This window comes from Vanacampus margaritifer, chromosome 18 (genome assembly GCF_051991255.1).
Source record: "Vanacampus margaritifer isolate UIUO_Vmar chromosome 18, RoL_Vmar_1.0, whole genome shotgun sequence".
NCBI lineage: Eukaryota > Metazoa > Chordata > Actinopteri > Syngnathiformes > Syngnathidae > Vanacampus > Vanacampus margaritifer.
The window spans coordinates 14,705,987-14,733,623 of NC_135449.1; the positions used below are offsets into that span (position 1 = coordinate 14,705,987).

The 27,637-nt window shown below is 37.7% G+C and overlaps 1 protein-coding gene across 3 annotated transcripts in view; it reads right to left on the reverse strand.

Annotated features, from left to right (window-relative positions):
* LOC144038822 (myosin heavy chain, skeletal muscle) overlaps positions 1-27,637 on the reverse strand; it is a 50,801-nt gene that overhangs the window by 14,649 nt on the left and 8,515 nt on the right. The window contains exons 1-6 of one of the 3 annotated variants that reach the window (XM_077551570.1): positions 22,495-22,591; positions 20,961-21,188; positions 18,954-19,040; positions 16,709-16,854; positions 11,799-11,889; positions 4,986-5,042 (exon numbers count right to left, since the gene is read on the reverse strand). In XM_077551570.1, coding sequence (XP_077407696.1) covers positions 4,986-5,042; positions 11,799-11,889; positions 16,709-16,854; positions 18,954-19,040; positions 20,961-21,041 — 462 coding nt within the window. In that variant the 5' untranslated portion in view covers positions 21,042-21,188; positions 22,495-22,591. Of the gene's footprint in view, positions 1-4,985; positions 5,043-6,968; positions 7,035-11,798; positions 11,890-16,708; positions 16,855-18,953; positions 19,041-20,960; positions 21,189-22,494; positions 22,592-27,637 lie in introns of those variants that run through there. The other 2 variants (XM_077551569.1, XM_077551571.1) reach the window with 2 other exon arrangements.

The following is a 27,637-nucleotide window of genomic DNA, read 5'->3' on the forward strand; positions in this document are numbered from 1 at the left end:
TAAAATCTGGGTCCCTAACTCTTGGGAATTGCAGAACAAATATACAAATACAAATAAAGATTGATGGGGTGCAAATTGACAAGGTTAAAGGAAATCAATTTTTGGGTGTCATAATAGATGAGGAAAATTAGTTGGAAGCCACACATTAAACACATACATACCAAATTATCAAAAAGAATTGCAGTGTTGAATAAAGTCAAATAGATACTTCATTACAATTCGCTCTGCGTTTTGTACTGTTCCATAATTCTGCCATATTTTAGTTACTGCGTTGAAAATTGGGGTAATATTTAACATAAGTAAATAATAACAATAATAACAAAATATTCCAAAAATGTTTAGAGGGAACGATGGAGGTTATAAATAAATAAAGAAATACAACCTGAAAATTAACATTATTCGAACAAACAGGAGAATGTTCTGTATATCATTCTGTGGGGTGAAATTATGGAACAGTCTATGTGAGAACTTTGTACGAATATAAATCAATTTAAAACTAAATATAAAAGTTATGCATTTACGAGATACAGGGGGAATGGGAGGGGCGTAGACCACTAAGTGATTAGGAGTGTTGCTGATTTGTTGACTACATATTTATGTTTACTATGATGCATGTCTTGTGTTTTGTTATTGTTGGCTTTTTGGATCTAGGTTGTACGTTTTACACATTTCTGTGGATTTATAATGATGAGTTCTCTGAGTATTTATTTTATATTATTATTATGGAGTAGTTCATAATTAGTTACTTTTGTTATCCTCAGCAATATATTTATTTTGTATTTTTTTTTTTTATTTACCATTGATGTAAACTAAGAAAATATGGAGAAGGGAGGGGATTTAATACACTGCAAAAACTAAAATCTTAAGTAAGATATATATCTCAAATTTACCCTAAATTTGCGTATTTTGATTTGACAAGTTATTTTAATTGAAACTGAAATTGTCAGATAAGATCATTGTGCTTATTTTAAGATACTTATTACTTAATTATCTTATTTGATCAAGCAGTCTTGGCATTGAGTGTTAACAGCCAGTTTTAAGTACTTTGAGGATTAAAACAAGCAGTTCATTTCTCATTTTTCCTTCTTTCAGTACCAGTTTAGTGGTCTAGTGGTAGAGTACCTACCCTCAGACTTGAAGGGTGTGGGTTCAATTCCTGGCTAGGTCATGTAAAAGAAAATGTGACCCGTTACTTCTCTTGCTTGACACTCAGGTTAAATTGTCCAACTGTTAAAAATATATATATACTCATGTATTTTAAGAAAATAGTTGTATTTATTACAGCTTGAAAAAAGTCGATATTACTTGTTTTTAGTCTGGAAATACTATTTTCAAGACCACAGTGGTTGATATGGGCCTAATATTATTTTCTAATTTTTCAAAATTTAAGTAAAATTTTCTTGTTCTGTTGGCAGATAATTTTGCTCATTTAAAGTATTAATTTATTTCTTAAATTTTCTACAGTCCTTTCTGCAGTGTAAGTTTTGCAACTTCTTCCCACTCCCTTTTGAACATGGAAAATCGTTGTTATGTGCGCTTTGTTGAATTTTGCTTCTTTTGTACCTATTTTATTTTGTTGTTGTATGTTTATTACTGTTATTGTTCTTGCTTTGTTTTTATTCTTTTTCAAATAAAATTTAACTCAAACTCAAAACTCAAAATCAGCACTGTAACCCGTGAAGTGAACAACATAAAAATGTACATTAGATGTGTTTATGAAATTTAGTATTTTAAAAGTTAAGTAGAAATTTTGTACATTAAAAATACATTTGTCAAATTAGCCAGTGAATAAAGCAATGTCAAATTAAACAAATGCTGATGCGTTTTGGACACTTCTATTCAAAAGCACAAGAGTTAAGTTACTCAAACAAGTTCAAACATGTTCAACGTAAATCCCACAAGAGAGTTTACGATCTTGAACCATCACATAAATAACCATCTTTCACATCTTCTATTTTACAGCTGTTTTAAAGACAGGTGATTCCAAAAGTAGCCTTTAAAAAGCTGAAAAAAAATCAGGCCTCCTCGATACTAGCAAGGACGCACCTGAAGGCACGACAAGTGAAAACAAGTGTACCCCCTCCACCCCCGTTGTCCCCCTTCCCCCTCCTCCATCTTTCAGCATCTGTCTCATCCTGGTATGTATACGACCTGTCTGTGGACATTCACCTTTGTTTGCTGTCGATATATGGGATTTTCCGTCTGGATATGGATGAATGTCTAAGGTTCAAATGCATGCTCCATTGGGACTTTTCTGATAATTACTGTTTATAATACAAGCCTGCTGAAATACACATTTTTTGTATTGTTAGTGCAACTAAAGATCTAATCAAGAATTAATTATATTATTCACCTATGCTTGGACCGTCTACTGTATACAGTAAGTGAGAGAAGACTCCATTGTCTTTGTCTCCTGTTGATATCTACTTTTTTGCAAGGCAGATTTAAACAATAGGGAGCATGTTTGTACTGTAGTGAAGGTATGGTCTATTTGAGCTCCTCCAGATAATGTGGGGCATGTCCTTGCTTGCTCCTATCTCCAGTCATGCGGGGGTATCCCCATAACAAATACCACCCAGAGTGTGGAGAGTGGAGCAAAACACCCCCAAGGGCCCACTCTCATTCTATTCAACTTGCAGTTGAAATATGTACTTTTTCTGCTACCGGAACATGTAATAATTCCTCCGTCTTAAGAGGGGCTGTAAGTGTTGCATGGCTTAAATACACACATCCTCTAAGAGCAACTCATGTGAAACAACAAGCACTTCAACGGCCCACCTTGGTCGATTAGCATTACAGGAACCAGGCCACCAAGCTTCAGGCTTTTTTCCATGGATAGTGAAATGTTGCTAAAAAGGATTTCATAGGCAAAAAGTATGATAAGAAACAGACGATCCAATGTTTGCATGTCTTCCCTATATCCCTTTTCCCAATGATACATTTATTTTGTTACTGAATGGGAACTGGACCCACGTGTTCTGCACTAACATCACACTAACAGAAATATTTAAGCCTAACTTTTCAGATTTATGTAATTTTTTCCATAACAAATTCCCATTTACTTTTATTAGATAATTTTAACACAAATCTACCAAACAAACCTTATATGATACATATTCATTAGTCTAATAAAGCCTATTTATTTGAAATGTATAATCCTCAGGTTTATATGTTTAGTATTAATGAAGTATAATTCCTAAAAAATAATAATAATAATTTAAAAAAAAATTTTTTCGGGATGTCGGCATTCAGTTTCATCCCAAAAACATAAAAATGTAAAAAGAAAAAAAATGGACGTGTTTTTCACATAGCAGCGACGATATGCGATTTATCGTGTATAGGTAACCTGATTATTATGCAATTCAAACAATATACTTTATGTATTTTAAATAAATACTCTCATTATTTTTATTTAGAGAAATTAGACTTTATTAATACTTAATACATAAACCTAATGATTATGCATTTCAAACAAATAGGCTTTATTAGACTAATAAATACGTATCATATAAGGTTTATCGGGTAGGTTGTGTTAAAAGTATCTAAAAAAATTTTTTTAATGGGAAATGGGAAAAAAATCATTTAAAGTTAGGCTTAGATATTTTTGTGAGCGCAGGCAAGTAGTACAGTAATTTCTGGACTATAGCCGCTACTTTTTTCACTTGCATTCAAGCCTGCGGCTAATACAAAGGTGCGGCTTATGCATCAGATCACAAGGGGGCGCACTATAAAGGATGCGCAAGAGCGTCAGGCAGAGCAAAACAAACCAAGTGAGCCGAAATACAGTAGAAGAGACAGAACGAGAGCGAGACAATTTGCTCCTTCATTATGGAAAAGAAAGTAGCAGGAACCGGGTGCGGTAACATTAAAACACCTGCGGCTTACAGTTGGGTGCGGCTTATATGTGTAACAAACTTGAGTATTCCCCACATTTAGCTAGCGCGGCTTAAAGTCAGGTGCGCCATATTGGCCAGAAATTACTGTTGATAGCCCTAAAATTAGAAATCAGAGCCTATTTGGAGAATCACTGTAAATGGGTACCAGACGTCTCCCAAGTCTCAGTGAATTCCACAGCCCCATTGTTTAGTCACCCTTCCTTCTTATTTACTTTTACATTCATGTCTGCATTCTCATTCTCATCTCATCCGTTAGCATCCCATTTTTTTCATCATACCAGATCTAGAACTTCTGCCTGCTTCCGTGTATAAGAATCACGGGAAATCAACTGTCGTCCTACCGGACCCAATACGAGTGTTTCTGGTGGTGCGTTTCCAATGTACAAATATGCAAGGTAAACAAAAAAAGCTGTTGAACTGTTAACTAAGATAGCTTTTAGCATTGGCTAACGTAATAACACAACCACCGGGCAAGCGATTACATTTGATATAAAATTGTATATTTGATTTTCAGTTAAAATTTTGTGTCCCGATTTTTCATTTCGAAAAGCTGGTCACTCTACTATTGGAAGCAATTATTTCAGTGGCACTAAGAAAAGAACAAAGGACTAACTGTACCAAATGCTAAACATTTCTTGATAACTGATGTACAAGTATCCCTGAATTTCGACATTAAGATTCATGCAGCAGTCACTGGATGACTTAAAAAAGACAATTTAAAATCCTGCGCAAAGACTCTGCACTGAATTTTTTGGGGGAGGATTTTTTGTGCAATTTTAACCAAATGATGATGAAGACATAATTTTCTTGGCTCGGGCAGAAAGAGAGCAAAACGGCTCTAAATCTGTGGAAGGTTACCATGTCTCTTAATTAGAACACAATGTATTTTTATTGTGACAGGTGCAGATAGTTTGGGGTGAACAGCGCTCTTCTTCATCGTTTCCATCAAATAGCTTTCGGCACCACCGGATTGATGACTCAAGCTGAGCTCGGCTCAATTTTGAGATGCTCCTTATCTGTCTTGCACATCTGCTCTTTCTTTCATTTGCGGAGAGGACCGTTGCTATGGTAAACAGTCATGCATCATACCTTTGCTCTTATGGCCCGTTCAGCTTCCAGCTCCTCCTCCAGCTCCTCAATGCGGGCCTAAAGAGACACAGAGTTGGAATGGATTTGAGTCCAGCAAAAGAACTAGAAGATGAGACGTTTTGTGTTATCTTGTGCATCGCGTTGGCGATATGGGAATGTAACCCCAGCAGATTGTTTGCTATTTCAGGGCAGTTCTTGTGTGGTCACTCGGTCGGTTTCCGACAATCTGCTGTGCCTCTGGATTTTCCTCAGGTAGCAATTTAGAGCAAGAATGTCTGTAGCCACAATCATTGTCGGTATTCTGACCAAGGGCAGGGTCTACTACGTCCGGTTTGGGAGCCGTTCCTGACATTTGAGGAATTTGTATTATTGTTTTTTTTTTCTTTTGCATTTACCAGTCAGTGTCGATATTGAAGGGCACTTTACAAATGTAGAATTAAGATTATAACCACTAAGGAATCTTATAGAATGGCAGTACTATTCTTTTCATCCTTTAGGTTCAATTTGATATAATACTACAATATTTGTGCTGGCCTAACCTTCATTTACATCTTGTATTCATTTATGCCATCATTCCGTTATCTTCATTTCATAATGTCTGTATCTTGGCTGTCCAGCTTCTATTCGTGTGCATGTTGATGTTTTGTCAGACTTCAACTTCAATCTGCACAGGGCCTTTAAAATCCTAAATGTGCTTGCTTATGCCACTTTTTATTATTATATATATTTTTTTTAAAGGGGAAGTCAACCCACCCCCCCCAAATTTCTTGACAATAATATGTTCTATGCAGCCCCACTAGTCTAAATATATCATTCTGGTTAATATTGCGTTAGTCGAATATGGGTTAAGCAGCAAAATCCAGCATTTCTTATCTATGTCAAGAGGCAGCCATTTTACGACTTGCTGTCGAGTGAAAATGACATCACAGTTGCTCAGGTCTCAGGTCACAACCAATCACAGCTCAGCTTCAGAAAACAGGTGAGCTGTGATTGGTCATTTTCTGAGCCCTGAGAAACTCTGATAACATCTTCAGTCGAAATCAAATGGCAAAATGGCCGCCCCATGAGATGGATACAGACGGCTGGATTTTGCTGCATAACTCATATTCCACAAATGTAATCTTAATCAGAACGTCATGCTTAGACCAGTGAGGTCACATTTAACATATTATTGTCAAAAAATGTTTAAAGTTGACTTGCCCTATTTAATTTTAGATTCACCACACCTACACCTTTGCACAGGCTCAGAGTAACATCAGCACTTTCACGTCCTCTGATTGGTTGAGCTAACAATGCACAAGAAGTACCTGAATGATTTCAATGAACGAAAGTTCAGTCATTTGTCTTTTCTTTTACATTCAAACAGAATGCTGAACTTGAAAAAAAAAAGACTTATATTTACAATTTCTCAGGAGGGTATTTTCATAACAACAGATATGTTACATGGCAAAACCCACATAGATCAAGTTTTAAAAGCCCCCATCACTGGTAAAACGTCTTCATGCAACCCACAAATGTGCACTATTATACTAGAGAATTGCATTATTGCATTCATGGAAATAAAAATGACGGATTGTCAATAAATCAACAGCAACGCACTAGCGCTGTCATCAGTTAACCTCAAGCCAAAGCTGCATTTTGTTTTACTAATACGAATAAATTGCTATTTCCTCCCAGAGGAGTTCATCTCTCCATGTTGTGTCATGTTGTCTGCAACCTCGATCCCATGTCATATTGTCAGGAAATGTGTCTGACAGGGCGTATAGCCCGAGGCCATTCCCACAACAACACAGGTGAAAGACATTTACTTGCTACTCACAGTGCAAACACATTTTAGAGTTCATTGAGTGATATTTTATAAATGGTAAAGAATATTCAGGACATTTTAAAAGTAAAAAAAAAAAAAAACTAGCTTCTTGAAGTTAACGGCAAGTTTTGAAAAAACATTTTTAAAAAGAAAACTAAAAACAGTACGTAACTCACATGCCAGCGAAGAACGTCTGCAGAGAGAACGGCCATGGTTACGCAGCAGCGTGACTGACTGACTTGTCTCACTCTCACACACACACACGAATGCACACACACACTGTTAAAGCCCTGCAGCCCGGTTTCTGTCCACACCCCCTTTGCGTGCACGGTCTCTTTTCTCAGACACGCGCAGCACCATTCACATCTCTGTTTCTTGTTTCTCCTTTCCTAAACCTCAAAATAAACATTGCGGCATCCAGAGAACACAACAGTGTCACGATCGCAGACCCAGTGGATACATACAATTTAGATGAGTTACTATGTATAAGTTACAATGACTTAGAAGATTTTTGACCTTTGAACAATATAGACAAGAACAGTGTTGAAAACGCTTGATGCATTTGATCTCACTATCTGTCCCCCCTCCCCAGCATGAAAAATTGGCCATGAATTACAATCAGATGTGGCCTCTGTAGCTAAGGTCTCTTCTTCCATGTCTGATGGGATTGTCAGCAGGCGTGGGTAGTAATATCCTCCGTGATTCCCCCTGAGTCGATCAAAGGGGAAAACACAAGCCAAACAACTGCAAGTAACGCTCGGGGATCGTCAACACCGAGCCTGGCGGACCTCCTGCAGAGCAGACAAGAGCTCGCCATACTGTCCACACATGCTCAGGTCCTCGGCAACACTGCTGGAATTTACCACTTTGTTCTTTTTAAATGTCTTCAGATGGCAGCGAAGGGATTCTAAAAGTCATCTACGGCTGTTTGCCTGGCTTGAGACATCAACAGGTGACAACAGGTTCTTTTGACCTAGTTGAAGCATTTTGCTGGAGATATAAATATGATATGATGCCTATTTGAAGAAGTGGATAAATGAGATAAACAGTATGGAAAAATACATTTTTAAAACTGTGTTGACTTTTTATCATCCATAAAACGTGGGTGATTTGGGTTTATGGTCCCACTTTGCGGCAGTTAAATCAGACATGTTGTATTTTTAACCACAAGTTTTAAACCAAAGAGCCTTTGGGATAAAAAGAACTTCATTTTCTCAGACTGCAATGACCCTTGCTAACCTAACTGCTTTACAACCACATAATAAAACCACTATGAGCTTAGCCAATATTGTTGTGAAGGAATAGCCATGAAAAATTAAGGCATGCAATCTGGATGATATTCTCTCAACATCCAATGACTGAATTACTGCACCCTTACAGTACTGTAGTGTAAATTGTCATGAATAACACATTTAAAAGAAAGAAAGAAAACTCCAAATCAAGGGTTGGGGGTGTTATACAGGGAGCCTATTAACCCCTAGGCGTTATTGTGACATTTTTTTGGCTTTTTGTTGTTTCTGCCCAAGACATTTCAAAATAAAATACTGCCCACCGGTTAAAGTGACAGTGTGCAGGATTTGGTGCCATCTAGTGGGGAACTAATCATTCATTCATTTTAAAAACCCACTATAAATCTCAATAATATCCAAACTAGGGATGTAACAATATCCAAACATCATGATACGATATTATCACGATATGAAGGTCACAATACGATAATTATCACGATATTGTGGGGAGGTTGGCGATATTAAAAAAAGGTCACAATATTGTAAAAAAAAAAAATGAAACTAAAAAACTCACACACAATATTGTGCATTTGTACATAACACCAATGCATATAAACAACCTAGGCTACAATATTGAGGCACTTACTTGCTGATGCACGCACACATTGAGTTCCTCCACTTATTGATTCGGTTCACAAGCATATTACGTTCCCCTTCATCTGACCATTAGCGTGAATTTTAAACATAGAACGGCCAAAACTTGCCTTGTGAAAATTAAACTGCACTAAAAAAACTAGCTATCAGAGGGTGCTAAAACTGCACAAATGGAAATCAACCTGACTTTTTTAAACAGATGTGCTGCTTTTAATATCGTGTCATGACGACGACAATATTGTGGCAATCACACTATCATAATATTGCTGTTATCGCTAATACAAATATCTTCTATCGATATAATCGTAGTTTATAATTGTAATAATTGTAGTTATTAGATAGGTCGTGCTGCCATCTTTCAGTTATGGATAGCCAAAGGAGAAGAACTTCGCTAACGTAGTTAGCCTCTGTTGGTGCTTGCAGCTAGTGGCAGACCCACTGTGACCACCATGTACCTTCCACAGCAGGGGCCTGCAGGTGGTCATCACAGAGTGGGCTACCGCAGATTTGCTCTCGTTCCCTTTTGCTAGCTTCTCCCACTAGCCACTCTCGTTTGCTGCTCCCGCTAGCTCCTGCTCGCTGGGTTGCTCGCTCAATCCAGTGCACCAACCTCGGAAGCGTTCAGCTAACTGGATGACTCACTTCCGGCGTACAGCAGTAAAATTGGAGACCTGGAAAATTGCACTTTTTTACATACAATCGCTACGGGACTTGCCAAAAATGACCGTGTTGGTTGTGGATCAACTAAGCAGCACTGAAATATGAGGTTCCGTTAATATGGTTGGCTGATGTGATCATATAACGCATTTGCGTTTATATTTGAAAAGCGCGGTCCGGCGTTTGAAAGGGAAGTTCCGAACGCCGTCCAGTACTTTTCAAAATAAACACGAAAATGCGTTGTATGATCACATTGGCCGACCATCATTTTCCAGGTCTCCTACGTTTACTGCCGAGGCTGAGTGAAGTCCAGGTTAATTGCATAACCCCTTCTGGTAGTAATTGGTGGTAGGCATGCAAAGTGTGGTCTCTCAAAATTGTTGCTGTAGGAGCCATTTCGTGTTGTAGCATGCGGGTCACCAAGATGGCCCTTAGGTGTAACCCAGGTTTCCTACTTAAGCCTATTTAAGCCAACAGGTGCTCATCAGCTACAGGTGTGTAATTAACTTGGAGCAATACAGTTTTTATACCGCTGTTAGGGTCGCTAGGAGTTGGGCACATTGTGCTTATTGCTGGCAAAAGACTATTTTTCCAACAAAGCGATCAAGTGCGTCAAACACTTCAAATGTCTATTGCACCCTCAGTGGCTTTAGGATGGACTGAGCCACTACAGTTGCCTTCTATTAGTTCACCATTAGATAGCACAAAATTCTACACACTGTTGCTTTAACAAATGAAAAATTCACAAATTAATTAGACGTTATGCAAATGTTGTTATAAAAACATAGAATCATTGATTCAAACCACATTTCGTACACAACATAACTAATTCATATACTGCAATTAAAAGTACAACATTTAAAAGTAGTTATAAACAGGGTTAGAGGTTTAAAAGCAAAACGAAGAAACAAAAAATAGCTCACTAAAATTACTAAAAGAGCCTATACAGCGCTTGAACAACACTTTTGAAAATGTGATTTTAAAAATACGTTGAAAGACCTTAATTATAGATATGGGAACAGAGAATGTATGTAAGCATTTACAGTACACCTTGTTCTGAATCTTTATTCAAGATACCAGCAAATCGGGGGACCACGTTATACAACAAGGGTAAGCAAACTCTGTCCTCGAAAGCCAGCGTCCTGCAGGTTTTGGGAGTTTTCCCTGCTGCAACGCAGCTGATTCCAATCAACAGGATCGTTACCAAGCTTATGCAGAGCTTGCTGATGAGCTAATCATATATCAGCTGTGTTGGTGAACATCCAAAACCTGCAGGACTCCGGCCCTCGAGGACCGAGTGTGCCCACCCCTGTTATACACTGTTAGGTGTTACGCACGGGATTTTATGGTAAGAGCATCTTGACAACAAATTTAAAAGATAATGTCACGTGACAAACTTTTTTTTTTTTTGGTCACTGTTATGTCCATTTGCAACTGTATCATTTTTGGTTGTAGATGTCATTTCACTGGTGATTTTCCAAAAGGACTTCCTCACCAGTTTACTCTACTCAGTAATATTGTCTTCATTTTGTGGCTATTTGAGATTTATGATGCTGTTCTTTTGCACCATTGTTAATGCCATAGTGGTTTGGATGTGTCCAGATGGTGCAGATTGAGTAAGACTGTTACATATGAATGCTTTCCCCCTACTTTTTTCAAAAGAGACACTTTTGTAAAACTTGCAATTACTTTATTACTTCAAAATTACTTATAGTAAGTGCTTCTTTTTAAGCACACACATCTATCTACCCTAACATTATCAGCAAAAATAATTAAGAGTTAACACAATTTATATAGGTGTGGTTTGGCAAGATATCTAAAAACAAATCTTAATTGCAGGTCTTAAAAAGGGAGCAAATTGCTGCTTCCCCTTTCACAAGTTACACCATTGTCGGGAAGTAGTAGATGCTTATCACTTTGAGTTTGTGTTTTAACCTTCCCCGAACATGACTGGATCTGTGAAATGAGCCCAGCAGCTCTGTTGAAAAGCAGGAATGCATCACTTACTGCTCTGTAAACTACAGCACGGCATGCCCTTACTCAAACGGGCCTCCAGCTACGTACCAGTTAAAAGTGCAGGTTAGAATTCCAGTCACTCATATGTGCAATTGTTATTTACTAGTCTGTTTTTGTAGGTAAAACTGCAATTTTTCCCATAATTCTCAATTAAGCCTCATGAAAGGCAATTACAAGACTTTCTGTTTTAGATAAATCATAAGGAATACCGGTTGCGGAAAATATAATCATGAAAACTGAATTGGATGGACAAAATCAAATAGAAATGACCCCAAAGTTTGAATTTGTATCTTCCATGTATTCCTCAAATACAAATTTGTACATACACACAAAAGCCACAAGTTTAAAAAAAAAAGAGAAAATAATCCAGAAAGGTAATATCGTTTTTGTCCAGTTCTGAAAAAGGTGATAATAGACACGTCCTGCATTAAAGAATGTAACCAACCCTACCTGCAGTTCTTTGCTCTTCTTCTGCAGTCCATTACTGAGGGACTCTTCAGCTTCAAGCTTGGAGCGAGTACTGTTTATCTCCATGTCCAACCTATATTGAAAAAGTATTTGATTTGAAACTACATGCACATAATCCAAAAACAGATAGACAAATGCCAGTTTTATCATCATATGGTTGTACAGTGAATCACAGACTCGAAATGCCTAATTAATTGGTTAGACGCACAAATTGTCGATACTAAGCAGTGATTCATCAATGTGTTCTTAGTAATGTGTGCTTTTAATATTTTTGTTTCTTGTATGTGTGTTTTTATGACATTTTTACTCATTTTTAGTCAACCTGTCATTGGTTTTAGTTTTTTTTTTTTTGGGTGTTCCTTACGTTTCAATACGTCAACTCCATCAACATCCTGCATTTCATCCAGATCAAGGCATCAGCGTCCCAAATTTAATGTCTTAATTTACTTAACAGTTTTTTTTGTTTTTTGTTTTTTGCTATACCAAACCTTTGTTTTCTTTTGTTTGTTTGTTTATTTTTTTGGTAATACATATGTTTTTGAGATTCTCCTCAAGTCCTACTTTCCCGGGCTTGGGTCAAGCTCAAGTCTGCGCACGATCTGAGAAAACCCTTTAAACATGACATTTGTGTGAGGTATTCCCTCATCATGACAAGCACAATACCCTATACACACATACAAACATCTCCATATACATTGTTGAATATCCTCCCGTCAAACCAGATGCTATCGTATAATAGCAACCACTTGCTCTCCGTTTGTGCCCAGCAACAGCATGAGTTTAAAGTCATTTCCTAACTGTCTTTTATTCCATTCCACATGACAATGACGAAGCCCGTGGATTGGCCGAATACTGTGATGACCACAACAAGAGTCGTGATAGCAAATATTGAGTGTGTTTAATAGTCTATCATTTTTGTATCAATTTCTGAAGAACAGATCAGCAGCTTCATGTGAAAAGTCCATTAAAAGATCCGGAGGCCTAACAACAAGCTTAAGTACAATATCAGCTGCACATCAGGCTCTCTCTATCTTCGAATGACAATGAGTTCACACTTGGAAGTGATGAAGCAATAGTGCTGTCAATAAGTTTAACATGAAGTCAATCTGTCTGAAAGAGATCACATTTGTGTGATGAGCCACACTCCTGAGAGGGAGCTTTTATTACCTGTCATAAAACAAGCCTTGGCATTAGAAAATGCCATCATCTTTATTCAAAATGAATGTTATGAGTTATTTGACTTGCTCTATATCAGCTGTTATGTGTGTGGGAGCCACGTCTGTCCTCTCAGTTCTGCTTTCTCACTTTTGGGTGACACTGTCACTTGTCATTTGTAATTTAACAGTATATTAATTTATTTCCAGTTTACAATTTTTAATTGATTACTATATGAATTTAATTCCCAATAGATTTGTTAACACAATAACAAACTGTCCTTACTTTGCATTGGAACATTTTAGACTATGCAGGTGTACATAAGGTTGAGGAGAGTGCACATATTTTTCCGTCATAATATAATCATGCACAAAATGATCTTAGACACATGTAATGCCAATAAAATGGAAAAAAATATTAAATGAGTGACAGGTTTCATATTAGCTTAAGTCATGGACTGTTTGAAAAATCCAGTATCTTAGCAACAGAGTGACTCATTCACTTTTATTAATGATCAGAGTGACAGAGAACCTTTTAACATAATGACCGGCGGGTTGAAACATTCTAATGCAGATTAAAGTGCTCATTGGTGTGCACAGAGCGTGTCAGAGAGTGCGTATTATGACAGTTGTTACTGTGGTTGACTCTGTTTGCTCTTATTAGTGAGTGCATGTGGGTGGATAGTAAACCTCAAAAGAGAAGACATCTTCCAGCATGTCAGAGTTTAAGCATTCATGCTTCACGAGAGGTTCATTATAGGAATGACAAGATGTTTTTTTATAGTCCACTGGTTTGGAAATATTTTCAAAATGAATATACAGTATGTCACACCATGGTAGTCCTCGCTTCAATGGAAAATGCATTGACCTTTTTTTTTTTTGGTCTTCCTTTTTAATAACTTTATGTTCGCAATGAGATTTTAAGGGGCGGCACGTGGATGACTGGTTAGCATGTCCGCCTCCCAGTGCAGAGAACGTGAGATCGAGTCCAGGCTTCGGCCTTACTGGGTGGAGTTTGCATATTCTCCCCGTGCTTGCGTGGGTTTTCTCCAGGTACTCCGGTTTCCCCCAACATTCCAAAGACATGCATGTCAGGTTAATTGAACTCTCCAAGTTGTCCATAGGTGTAATTGTGAGTGTGGATGGTTGTTTGTCTCTGTGTGCCCTGCGATTGGCTGGCAACCAGTTCAGGGTGTACCCCGCCTACTGCCCGAAGCCAGCTGGGATAGGCGACTCTTGTGAGGAAAAGCGGTTAAGAAGATGGATGGATGAGATTTTAAGATTTTTTTTTCTTGTTGAATAATAATGTACATAATGCTTAGAGCATGCTAGCAGATACAGTATATAGGATCTTGAAGTTATTGTGACGTAAAAAAAAAGATCGTAAATAATACTACCGGTAAATAACACCAAGATAAATAATTTCTAAACTTCTCCCACCAATAATACGACCTACAGTATAACTTGTACAACTCAAATTAAAATAACATTAAGTGGAAATTCAAAAAATAGATAAAACAACTGCTGAGATAAAGTGGTTGCAAAAGTGTGTACACCCTCTTGCAACTGGGAATATGGCTGTATTCAGACTCAACCAATCCTATTCAAACTCATGTTAAATGGCAGTCAGCACACAGCTGTCCCCAAGGCCGCTTTATTTATATTGCACGATTCCTACACAATGCAAATCAATGTGCTTCACACAAGCAAAGACACAACACCGAAAAGCATTCACAAACACAACAACTAATGACATTCAGAAGGAAAGCAGAGAAAATAAAATGTATTAAATTACTCGAAGAATGTACATTAACAACATTTAAACACATTAACAGAAGACTAAAGAAATACAAAAAGGATTCTAAAATTACTATCAGACGGTACTGTGAAATTGATTTTAAAATGTTGAAAAGACACTCATCAACAGTATGGGGGAAAAAAAGAAACATTTTTAATCTGGATTTAAAAGTATTTACAGTTGGGGCTGATTTTACTTCTGTTGGCAACTTATTCCATTTACCGTGCAGCATAACAGGTCAATACCGCTTCATCACTTTTACTTTGAAATTGGAGCTCGACTAATTGACCCGAGTCTGCAGACCTCAGAGCCTTACTCGGTTTATATTCAATCAGCATTTCTTTATTGTGTTCGCAACTCAAACCATTCAGTGATTCATTGACCAAGAGCAAAATTTTAAAGTCTATTGTTCAGCTGACTGGGAGCGAGTGTAAAGCCTTTAGAACAGGAATAAAATGTTCTGATTTCTTTGCAGCTGCAGCTATTTGATGCCATTTGAAGGAGTCCAGATAGAAAACCGTTACAATATTCTAATGTAATGGAGATAAAAGCATGGATAAGTTTTTCCTGGCCTGCTTGAAGCCTGCAACCCTTCAGTCTGGATGTTTTTCAGCTGGTAAAAGACTTTTGATGATTGATTTGATATGATTGCTGAAAGTCAGGTCTGAGTCTATCAGCACCCCAAGTGTCCGGGCTTGGTCTTTAGTTTCTAAAGACAGTGATTTCAGGTGTTTTTTAATAGCGATCTTCTTTTCTTCTCTTTTGTTTTGGTTTAACTGAAGGAAATTTTGTTTCATCCAGTTGTAGTGTTAGGTTTATCAGACATTTTATTTAGTCTCAGTTTTAGTCCAGTTTCAATCACGCTTGTTAGTTTTTAGCATAGTTAGTCAAACTCATCCCATTTTTATTTAGTCGACTATAAATCTAACATTTTAGTCTTTATTTTAGTCCAATAAAATATAATTTTATTCGTCTAGATTTAGTCAGCTGTCAACGTTTTATTCTAGTTTTAGTCAGGACAGTCATTTTACCCCAGTATATTTTTTTGTCAGCAGATTATGTTGAACATTTCAGATTAAGTCATCTCATTGTTTTGATGAAAAACAACTTCACACACAATTACAGTGGCTACTCTGGCTCCATGCTACGAGCTAGTAAATTAGCCAGCATTAGTTAGCGGTCGGATTAACATTATTGTTGGAACGTTATAGCCGTTGGATGAATGCTACGTTATTACTATAATTTACTTTTTTTTTGTTGTTAATCCTGAATTCACCTCCTGTCTGTCCCATGTGTTTGTGTATGTTGCATTCGCTAGCTGCAGATTTGAAAGAACATGTTTCACTGTGTGTCACATGACAGTGTCACAGTGTTACAAAATCATATAATCAATCACATAATTTTCGTCTCATATTTGTTCATGAACTAAAATGTCCATAGATTTTAGTCCAGTTTTTTATTCGTGAAGTACATTTTAATCTCGTCTTCATTAGTTGACGAAAAAGCATACTGATTTAGTCCTAGTTATTGTATATTAATGAAGGTTTTAGTCTAGTCTAGTCTAGTCTAGTTTTTCGTCTGGTGAAAAATGTGTGTTGACAAAAATATATTTTTTTAGTTTTTGTTGACAAAATTAACACATTAATCTTTTTTGTTGTTTCTGTTGACACTTAAATTATGATTCACATGACTGCTACCTACAGGACTGGACCTAGACTCATTTAGGATCGTTTGATCTTGCTGGAGCCTCTGTTAAATCTTATTTTCAATATTATTACTTGTTTACCCCAAAATGTTATCATCAGTGAGGATATCATTACACGGCATGGTAGTCCTCTAAGATACAACCTTCTATAGAAACAAAAAAATGACCACCAACTTGCACATACAAACAACATTCAATGTGCACTGAAGAACATGAGTAAAAATCGAAATCTGACCTTTTGATGACCTCTTCTGGACCATTCCTTGTCTTGTCCACCCCTTCCATATTCTCCTGAGTGCCCAAGTTGTCACTTTCCATCTTCCTACTGTTCTTCTCCAGCTCCTCACGCTGATAGCGCTCCTGCTCCAGCTGATACTCCAGCTACAAACAAGCCACGTGATCACATTTGACACAGCAGTTGATTGTATGTGTATAGTTTGTTTTATTTTGATAGTTCGCATGGACTGATTCTGACTGTGTATGCTCTGTTCTAATGACAGAAAATCCCATTTCTTTATTTCTCATGTAACACTTTGTTTGTGCCTATGCACCAAACAGCAGCTCAGACTGCTTTCACTGGGGAGTTCCTCATTCTTCTGGGAAATTCAATGCTCATGGCAATGACAGTGATTTGACGATTTGTGATTTGAAGGGTGTGATTGAGAGGACCAGTCCCACAGTCCATCGGGAAGTTGAACCACAGATATGAACAGGGTTATTTTTGTCTCGGCCCTAAAACAATGGACCGGCTCTTCACACTCAGAAGGGTCCTGAGGGGTATATGGAAGTTCACCCAACAATTCTTTGTGGACTTTGGGATCTTCTACATACAAGCCTTTTCGTCAGAGTTTGGGCTGCAGTAAACCCGATTAGTTTCTGGTGAAGGTTGGACCAATGTTGCTCTTGCTCACCAATTATGTTCATAACCTTTATGGACATAATAGTTGGGCGCAGCCAATTGTCAACTCTCATTTGAGCAGTTCACAATTGAGTGTTAAGAGGTTGGGATGAGATTCACCTTTAGGTCAAAAAAGAGTGGACTGATTTCTCCTAGTTGGGGAAAATAGTTAAATAAACTGGCTGGGGAGAGGGAAATCTGAGCTTATGTGCTTAGGTCACTTTCATCCGCCCCATACCAGCAGAAGTAAATGGATAGACTGATGGTTAGTCTGGGTTTATGTTTTCGTTCGCATGCATTTACAGTATTGATATACAGGTACGATTGGCTGGCAACCAGTTCAGGGTGTACCCCGATTACTGCCCAAAGGCAGCTTGGATAGGCTCCAGCACCCCCGCGACCCTTGTGAGGAAAAAGTGGTCATGGAAATGGATGGATGGATGGATGGATGGGTATACAGGTACAATAGATCAGTACAGTAATAGTAGAGTTAGAATAGATCAACTATAACTCATATGCGGGTCACTCTGCCTCAGATCATCCAGAAAAATTGCATTTTGAAACCCCAACCCTTCCAATATGAAATGGAAATGAAAAGGGAATTAAATTTGGTGTATAGGGGTAATTCATAACCAGAGATGGGAAGTAACGAAATACAAAGACTTCATTACTTTGAGTAGTTTTTTCAGTACTTTGTTGTTTCCTTTTTTTTCCCTTTTTTTTTTTAATGCATGAAAACGATTAAAATACTTGAACTGGCAGAAAAAGTAGCCGTCAATGTCTCCTGGCTCCGCCAATCATAGGAAGCGTTTCACATAGTCCCATACATCCCAGCTTGTGATTGGCTGTAGGACACGCACTTACATGATGTGCAATTGACTAAATTAGAACAACCTGTAAATATGAGGGCAATGCTTGCTGCCACAAGAGAGGATAATTTGAATTTAAGTCAGAGAGTCAATTGGCTGATGTATACCCATTTTTGCAGCATTAGCTAATATTTTTCAAATTGATGTAGGAGGAAAACATCCAGTAAAATTACTTTTTACTTCTTCTCGTGAAGTACATTTCAGAGCCTGTACTTTTTTTTTTACTTTTACTTGAGTATTTGTTTGAGTGAGTACTTTTACTTTTACCAAAGTTGTTGTTGTTGATTTTTACACAAATAATTGTACTTTTACTAAAGTAGAGAATGTCAGCACTTTTCCCATCTCTGTTCATAGCATGGAAAGCGACGTTTCCAAATTTCAGCTTGAACAGATCAATATTCATAAGGAATCCAAATTTGTTTTCATGTAAGATTACAATTGCTATATTACAGTAATGTTGCATGCAGAGCCAGAATTGTACTGTTCATACAAATAATCATGATGAAGTGAAACTGATTACAAGTATAGGGATAATTTCTCTAAGGATGAATGGACATTGCTGAATCAATTTTAATCAGATTGACAAAATATATTAAACTATTCTTTGGTTGAGCAATTAGACCATATGTACTTAAAAGGGGGAGTATGAAAGACACTGAAGTAATCATTGTGATGAATTTTAAATCTGTCAAGTTCATACAGGAAGTACTCACGTCTTCTATTTGCTTCTGCATTTGGATTTTCTCTTGGCTCAACAGATCCACCTTCTCCTCCTCACTGTGCAGGTCCTCCATAGCTAGCTGCAATGGGGGGAAAACAATGACAACAATGATTCAGGAGTTCCAACTCAAAATGCATCACATCATGACATACTGTGACTAGACATTATTTTAAGTTCATTTTCAATATATCCACATATTATAGAATTAGCAAAGGTTGATATACTATACTGTAGGTTCAAATATGGTTTTATTGTTGTGAAGATCTAAATGTCTCAAAAAATTGCATGCACGTCTTTCCAATGGTGAATTACAAATGTGGGCACTTGGAGATCCCCCCATAGCTGTGCTGCAACCAAGGAGGGTGATTTTCAAAATACAACAGATTTTAATGAAAAGAATGCATTCAATGAAGTGATTTCTACAATGATTGAAAAGGTTTGATATAATCTGTTGTCAAATTTATGAACGAAATTCAATTACATCCACCACACATATCTGCAGAGTTTAGAATGTGTCTGCATACAACTCGATCATATTCACCAAAATTGCATTATATCACCTGCACCACAACTTAGACATCCTTTTTGCAGTTTAAGGTTTAGTCTACTTTCAACCACCAAATTGTCCAGTGTGCTGGGGGCATGTAAAATAAAAGAAGAAAAAAAAAAGCCCTTGGTCCGCCGTAAAGCCCAGCTAATTCCCAAACATGCTAAACTTGACTTGCACTGACACAGAAATTAAAATGTGTGAATTTTCCGTGCACTATTTATGAAAACAGAGTTTATAGTCTTCGAAAAGTAACTCAATAAAATCTGACCAAACAGAAAACTGAAATAAAAGTTTTTTTCTCTTCTTATCATATCATACTGTATTTTAGAAAAAATTATGAAAACTTTAAATATGGCTATACCGTTTTTTTGCCCCAGAGTTTGATGTCAGTTGTCCAACAAGTGTCCAGTCACACTCTAAAATTCTTGACCACACAGGAGTGCAATTAGCCAAGAAAAGCATAATCTCGAGGACGTGTCTCCAAACCTAACCTCTTAAACTCTTAAAAGGCCTCTTCAAATTAAGTGTGGAAAATTTGTGGAGGCTTAATATGCACCATGCAGTAAGTTTTTCCATCAGCATGAAGTGACGTAGGAGCCCTGCATTCTTTGGACATTCTTGGACAAAAATAGAATCTTAATCCTTTATTACACTTCAGTGAAACAGACATGGACATTTAGTTAGGGACTGAAATGGACATGTCATTGTGGCCTCTCTATGAGATTATTAACCTGTCCTGCTGAAATGTCCAAGCAGTGACTTTAATATATGGCTGGGTGTTAAGTAGGAAAAAAAGGTGCAAAGAACACACCACTACCCATTATATTATTTATACATTTATACGTTAAGGTAAACATTATATAGTTTAACTATAACAAACTGACACGGGTTAACTTATAAATTTATGTATTTATTGTAAATTGCAGTTAATTTTAATACATTAAAGAAATGCTAATGGAATGTACACCTAGTAGGGCTCTGACGCCTGCAGACTCAGGTCAATTAGTGGAGCCCAGAGTTTAAAGCAAACATGGTGAAGCAGCATTTAGCTGTTTTGCTGCACATAAGCTGAATAAGATGCCAAATGAATAATACCTGTAATTAAGGTCTTTTAAAGCATTTTAAAAACAATTTTATTCCCAAAATCTTGTCCTTGGGGTGTACTTTCTTTTATTAATTGTACAGTAGAAAGCTACTTTTAGAAAGCCTTTAAATGTCTTTAATTCTTTTGTTTGTAAATTCTGTTAAATGTTGTAGGCCTACATTAACTTACATGAAGCACATTGATTTACATTGTGTGCGAAATCAAGATGTCTTGCCTTTTTAATGTATCAATTTAGATACTGCTCAAAGATGTTCATATTAAACTTTGCTGAGACCACTCGCATACTGTAAAACGTCATTCTTCTGCCTCTACGTCAAATGCTAGCTGTGGAAACGATTCTCTACCTCTTTATCCCGCTCACACGCAATAAGGGCACCCTCCAACTGGTCCAGGTCTTGTCTGAGGCTGTTACACTCTTCCTCCATCCTGTCTCTGTGGAGAGCCAGCTGAGTTGAGCGGACCTCCCCTTCTTCCAGACGGTCTGACAGGCCAGATAGTTGTCGCTCTAGCTCACGTTGTGTCTTCTCCAGCTGGACACAGCGCAGTTCTGACACGTGGGCAGAGTCCTGCTCCTGGAAGTTAGTGACCACAGTTACTGAAGACTAACACAACTAACAGGTAGACTACACCATTTGATTACAGGGTTTTAGTGCGAATTACAATTGATACAACGGCAGCTCCCGGAAAGTCACCTGTGTGAACCATTAAGATCGGGACACACCAAGCTGACGTGATTAACCGATGGCCAAATGTTGCGTCAGCCAACAGTCGCTAACTATGGTAAAGGACATTGTACACACCGCAACGACTGCACCCGAAACCAAGCTAGCATGTAACTACTCTATTCTTTGTTACGATCAATCTGTAGCAGTCAGTGAATGTCATTCAAAAGTAAAAAAATAAACAGAAGCTGTATGACCAAACAAATTCACAGGTTTTTACACAACTAATGTCCTTTCTGAGTTTCTGCTATTTTTAGCTAGCTTTTCAGCATGAACTCAGCGATCCAACAAAGTGGAAAAGGGAGCAAAAAAATAAATCAGGTCCAAAAGTCAAATAAGATTCCACATTCTTAGCAACGGAGTAATATGGGACCAAGCAGCTCTGCTTATGCTTCGAGGTTTGTTTATTTGTTTATTTGTTAGGATGCCCATTAGCCATCACTCCCACAAGGGAGTGATGGCAATTGTTCCTAGGGTCCTTACACATAACACTGTTAAGTTAAAAATAAAAACATGCAAAGTAACAATTAAAATAATCAACGGTAGTTACAAAAGAATAAAATACAATATTCAATTCCATAATTTCCCAAAGTGGACCATTGATTACAGTAGAAAGAAATCATTAAAAACAATAAGGTGTCTTACTTTTAGCCGCAAGTACACATGTGACAATAAACCAAGGAGAACATGACAATAATAGTTTTTAGAGTAATGTAAGTAATTCTCATCACTTAAGTTGTACTCTAACTTATTTACACGATTACCATGTTGAAAGGTTTACTGCACTCAAAATGTTGCTCAGAACAGGCAGTTGAAATTCCAACATTGTATATGGGTTGTTTAAATCTGAACAAATCGAAGGTTGAATAGCATCCTGAAAAGGCAGATTTTTACTTAAAGTTGAAAGAGTTCTTTGTTACTCATATGGCAATAAAAGAAAGTTTGATGAAGACCAATTCTAAACTGGCCTATGAATGATAAAAATAAACCTTGAAAAATAGCAAAGATGATGTAATTGCTAGAATCCATCTTTCAAAGTCAGGTGGATGAGTGATAACACAGATGGGAGTTAGCAAAATTATTAGAATAAAAAGCCTCTTGGATTTCAAATATGCAAGTCTTACATAAATTAAAGAGCCAAGGAAAAAAATCTTACCACAAAATATACTGCAAAATGTGTGTTCCTCCCCTCAGCAAGAAGAAATCCTTCCCTTTGTTAGTCTAATCTTTCCTTAATATAGCTCTGCTACAAAGATCAACACAGTGACGCGAGGAGCTGACCTGATAGACAAGTTTAGCCTTAAACCGGAGCTCATGGTCAGCAGCAACCATCCATAACAGGAGTGAAAAGATCTCATTGTCAAGTCTGCTCTGGTTTATATTAATGTCTTACAAACCAGTCATCATAGGCAAGGTATTTGGTAAAAGAAAACAGTACACGGGACATGTGGACATTTGCAAAATTACCACACAACCTATTTTCCATGTGCAGTTTTTTTCCCCATAAAAGTACTTGTTCTGTGCCCTGTCGGCTTTTCTACATGGCTGCTCCCCAACTTCTATTATTAGAAAATGATATGAAGGCTAATAGGTGCCTGCAAAACCTACTAGTAGAAGGCTCCAGGACTGTTATCACCCAGTGGTATTAATGTTTTAAAAGAGTGAACCCAATTTTAGAAAATTAATCACAAACTTTTTAAAACGTATTTTGTTTACCTCCTGCTGGAGCAGATACCAGATATGACCCAACAGATTAAACTAGCATAGCTTGAATGAAATTCATGAGACCTGAGTCCAGTGAATATCAAATAATTCCTTTTTTTAGTGTCAACATTTGAAGGACCAGCCACAACAAGGGGTGGTAAGAACCAAATAAAAGGAAAACATCAACAGGAAGTTACAGCCAGCATCACTGTCCGCACTGTGATGTCCGTTGCTTTTACAAATCCCCCATCAGTTAAGATAGATAGTGTGCACAACAACATCAGAGAAACTGAGGTTTTTGGCTTTGATGCAAACCACGCAAATAAAGACCCAAAATTATGAGGCAAAGCAAGGTCTACATGCTTTGTCTGCAGAGGTGGGCATTCTGTCAATATTGATGGAAGGTCAATGATGGTGTAACGTGCGGTGGCTGATCGGCCATGGTGCAGCGGGGACTGCAAAAGAGTAACAAAAGAACTGGAAGTCCACCGGTTCACTTTATTTAAAAAAAAACAAAAAAACAGTGGGATCGGCACCACCCCGTGTCACAATAATCGTACGCTTCCACAGCGTCAAAAACATTGACGGCCAAAATGAAAAAGCGCTGCATATGCACAACAAAAACAAATAGGCGCCACCCCATTGTGTGGTGCCACACTGCAGATTGTTATAATGGACGCCCATTTTGTTGACAATTAAAGTAAGCATTGCCGGAAATGGGTTTTTATCCATCAGTCGAATAATCAATAACCCGGTCAGTACACAGTAAATTCTGTAGAGTAAATTTAACTCTATTTAGACTAAATATAGTGGGACCAAATAGAGTTTTAGAGTAGGCTAATATTTACACTTGGAAGTGAGTAAAACAAAGACTTGAGGAAAAAAAAAATATTAAGTCACTCAAGGGTTGAGGAACAAAGTCACAACCTTAAGCTATGCCACTCCTACTGTTTGCTTACCTCCAAGAGGAGACATAATTTTTGCTCTTGGAGTTAGAAAGATTCTACATGACACGAACAATATACTAAAACACAGCAGGAGCTACGTGGCCCAGAGAGTAGATCGGCTGTCTCCCAAGCTGAAGGTTGTGAGTTTGTTCCTCAACCCTTGAGTTGCTTTTATTTACATTTTTTTTCTCCAATTCTTTATTTTACCCTCTTCCAAGTGTAAATATTATTCTAAAACTGTGTCTATTAGGTCCAACTCTAAATAGAGTCAAATTTACTCTAGTAAAGTACGGTGAAAAGTGGCTAGAACGGGTCAATTTGTATTGTAAGCTAATGTCAAAGGATGCCCATTTTGCTAACAAATGACGGATTGACAATTGCAGTTTGGTTGAATGACGATGGGTGTGCAGACTGTTCACGATTGACAAATACCTACCTCTACTGGACAGGAGGAGCAACAATTTAATAAAATGTATGAGTCAGCATAAGATTATGCGGGCAACCAGTCTTAGCTAACTTATTTAAAAAATTACAGAGGTACATAAAACTTGAAATAGATCAATAGTAATTCCAGCAGTGGATTCCTGACGACTGCGGAGAATGTTAAAATGCCAGTGAACAGGGAATGTGCCAAAGCCTATGTGCTATGTGCACAAAGATCAAGCCAAGATTTGACACAGGGAATTTTGGGCGCTGACATGTAGCGCCCCACCTTGGCCCTATTGATTGCCATGAAGAGGAGCTACTGCGCATGTCAAACTTTTAACAAAATGACATGAAAAGTGAGAATAAATTGTTTATGTCTTTATATCTCTAACCCATTAAAAGTTGTTCACTTTAATTTATTGCTGTTAAAAATGTGAAATTGTTACTTTTTCACAGTTTGGTCCTGTGTCCTGAAATTCTGGCTCCACTGACATCAGTCAGGTTTCCAACCAATTGTTTCAAATTTTTTAAGCAACTTTACTGAAAATGCGCAAAAACGGACATGCGACCCTTGCCCGTTTTCATCTGTTCTTCTTTTGCAAATATTGAGAGGGGACTCAGCCGCTGTAGGTGGCGGTATACACCATAGAGATGTGATCCACCAGTAATTTAAAAGAAGAAGACCAGGAAGCAACTGTGCCGTGCGATGACGCCGTATGAGTTTTCTTTGTTTCAGTCAGGTTTCCATCCAATTGTTTCAAATTTTTTAAGCAAATTTACTGAAAATGCGCAAAAACGGACATGCGACCTTTGCCCATTTCCATCTGTTCTTCTTTTGCAAATATTGAGAGGGGACTCAGCCGCTGTAGGTGGCGGTATACACCATAGAGATGTGACCCACCAGTAATTTAAAAGAAGAAGACCAGGAAGCGACTGTGCCGTGCGATGGCGTCGTATGAGTTTTCTTTGTTTCTTTGTTGTTTTCCATCCAAAATTGCATTCTTATTCGCTTCTTTAATTAATTCCCAAAAGATTTCTGCTTTGTCGTCCCCCCAAAAATACCTTACTTTATCGTCCGCCATTGAATTGGGACTACAAATGTACGTGTGTTATACTGTGTGTAATATCCGGTCAAAACGTGTGACGTGTATCCGGTCATGTCAGCGTTTATTCGCAAAACCTGTTTCCATAGCCAGAATTCGCATTTTCCTTTTTTCGATACGCTTCAAAATCCACCCCCCCCAAGCGTTAAAACTTTTTGGGGGTGAATTTTGGGCCCTTTTTCGAATCTAGCATTTCTATTCAGTTTTATATTCGCATTTCTTGAAAATTAGAATGAAAATGGGTGGATAGAAACCCAACTATTGTCATATCAATGACATTATCAAATCAATTTCACACAGCCTCTTGGAAAATTTGGGGTTTGAGCCCCAATTGATCCACTGAATTACAATGACTGTATTTAACATTTACCTACATTTTGTAATTTGTTCTCCAATGTTGTGCTAAAGTTATCCCAGTCCAGTTCATCAGTTTCTGGTTCTGTTCCAGGGTCAGATTGGCTTCTCTTAGTCTCTTTTGCATCAGCTAAGAAGACGGGGCGATGCTGAGCACACTTTAAAGACATCCTCTTGTCGATACACGTATCTGCTTTACAAGGCTTTTCTTGTTGTTCCAGATGGATTTTGGCCAAAAGAACGATGATAATTCACTCACTGATGTTGATCCAGTAGATGGTACTCTTCTGCTGGTCTCTGCACCTATTTGTTGCTATTTCGCAGTCTCCTTTGTCAAATCTTCAGCCTTTTCTCAGACGTCAGGCGTTATTATAAGGTCTTCTGATGTAATCCAAACATGCCCCTCATATGTTTATCCAGCTTGTTGCCAGGAAAAAAATCAGCTACTTCTCAGTCCACAGCAGATGGAGATCTAGACCACGTCTATAGTTTCATTCCAAAGCTCTTCGATGTGATCAAACAGGTCGTACGAGCATGATGTCATATAAAGACAGGTGAGTCTAAAGTATTTCACATTGGAATGTTTTGTCCTAGAAATATATTTCTTGACCCGTTGAAACCACACAACACAAAAAAATGGCAAAAACAAGAATCTAAAGTGAAAAATGCCAAAAGTCCACCCTCCCTTCAGTCTACATTAAAACTGACATAAATGTCTCATGAACTCACACCCACATGGGCTCCCACAATGCCACAGCATTCCCCTGAGAACACTGAGGGCTTATTGTGCTTTACTCAGTGTGGATACAACAAAACATTTGACGGGAGATTAATGAAATGTGTTGTGTTTACACACATGATAAATGATGTATTTTTATTTCTACTCAATGTACATTGTGGTCTTTGAAAAACAAGACAACAAAATTAGTGAGTTCCACTACAATAGAACAAATGAATAGTACTTACATATAATAAGTATATAATATATATATATATATATATATATATATATATATATATATATATATATATATATATATATAATATAACAAATACAAAACAACAACAATCCATTCTTTTTGGGACACGATAAAGACCAAACATATAAGCAGGTTGGCATTATTACACTGTTTTAAAGCAGAGAATCAAGTACAATTTTCTAGAATTTTTTTTGAATACTGATTCAGAATCTGCCTTGTTTTTTTTCTCGAGCACATCAGGTTTTAATAATAATGATCATCATCATCATAGGCAGCACGGTGGCTGACTGGTTAGCACGTCCGCCTCCCAGTGCAGAGGACGTGAGATCGAGTCCGGGCTTCGGCCTACCTGGGTGGAGTTTGCATGTTCTCCCCGTGCTTGCGTGGGTTTTCACCGGGTACTCCAGTTTCCTCCCACATTCCAAAGACATGCATGGCAGGTTAATTGAACACTCCAAATTGTCCCTAGGTGTGATTGTGAGTGTGGTTGTTCGTCTCTGTGTGCCCTGCGATTGGCTGGCAACCAGTTCAGGGTGTACCCCGCCTACTGCCCGAAGCCAGCTGGGATAGGCTCCAGCACCCCCGCGACCCTTGTGAGGAAAAGCGGCCAAGAAAATGGATGGATGGATCATCATCATAATCAGAGGTGGGCAAAATCGTTGTTACTACGGCCCGTCATTGACGGATATCCACTATAGAGGACCAAAATTGGCAAAAGTATAAATAAATAAATAAATAAATAACAGAAAATTAGTAACATATTTTTGTCCGTTTTTATTTATTTA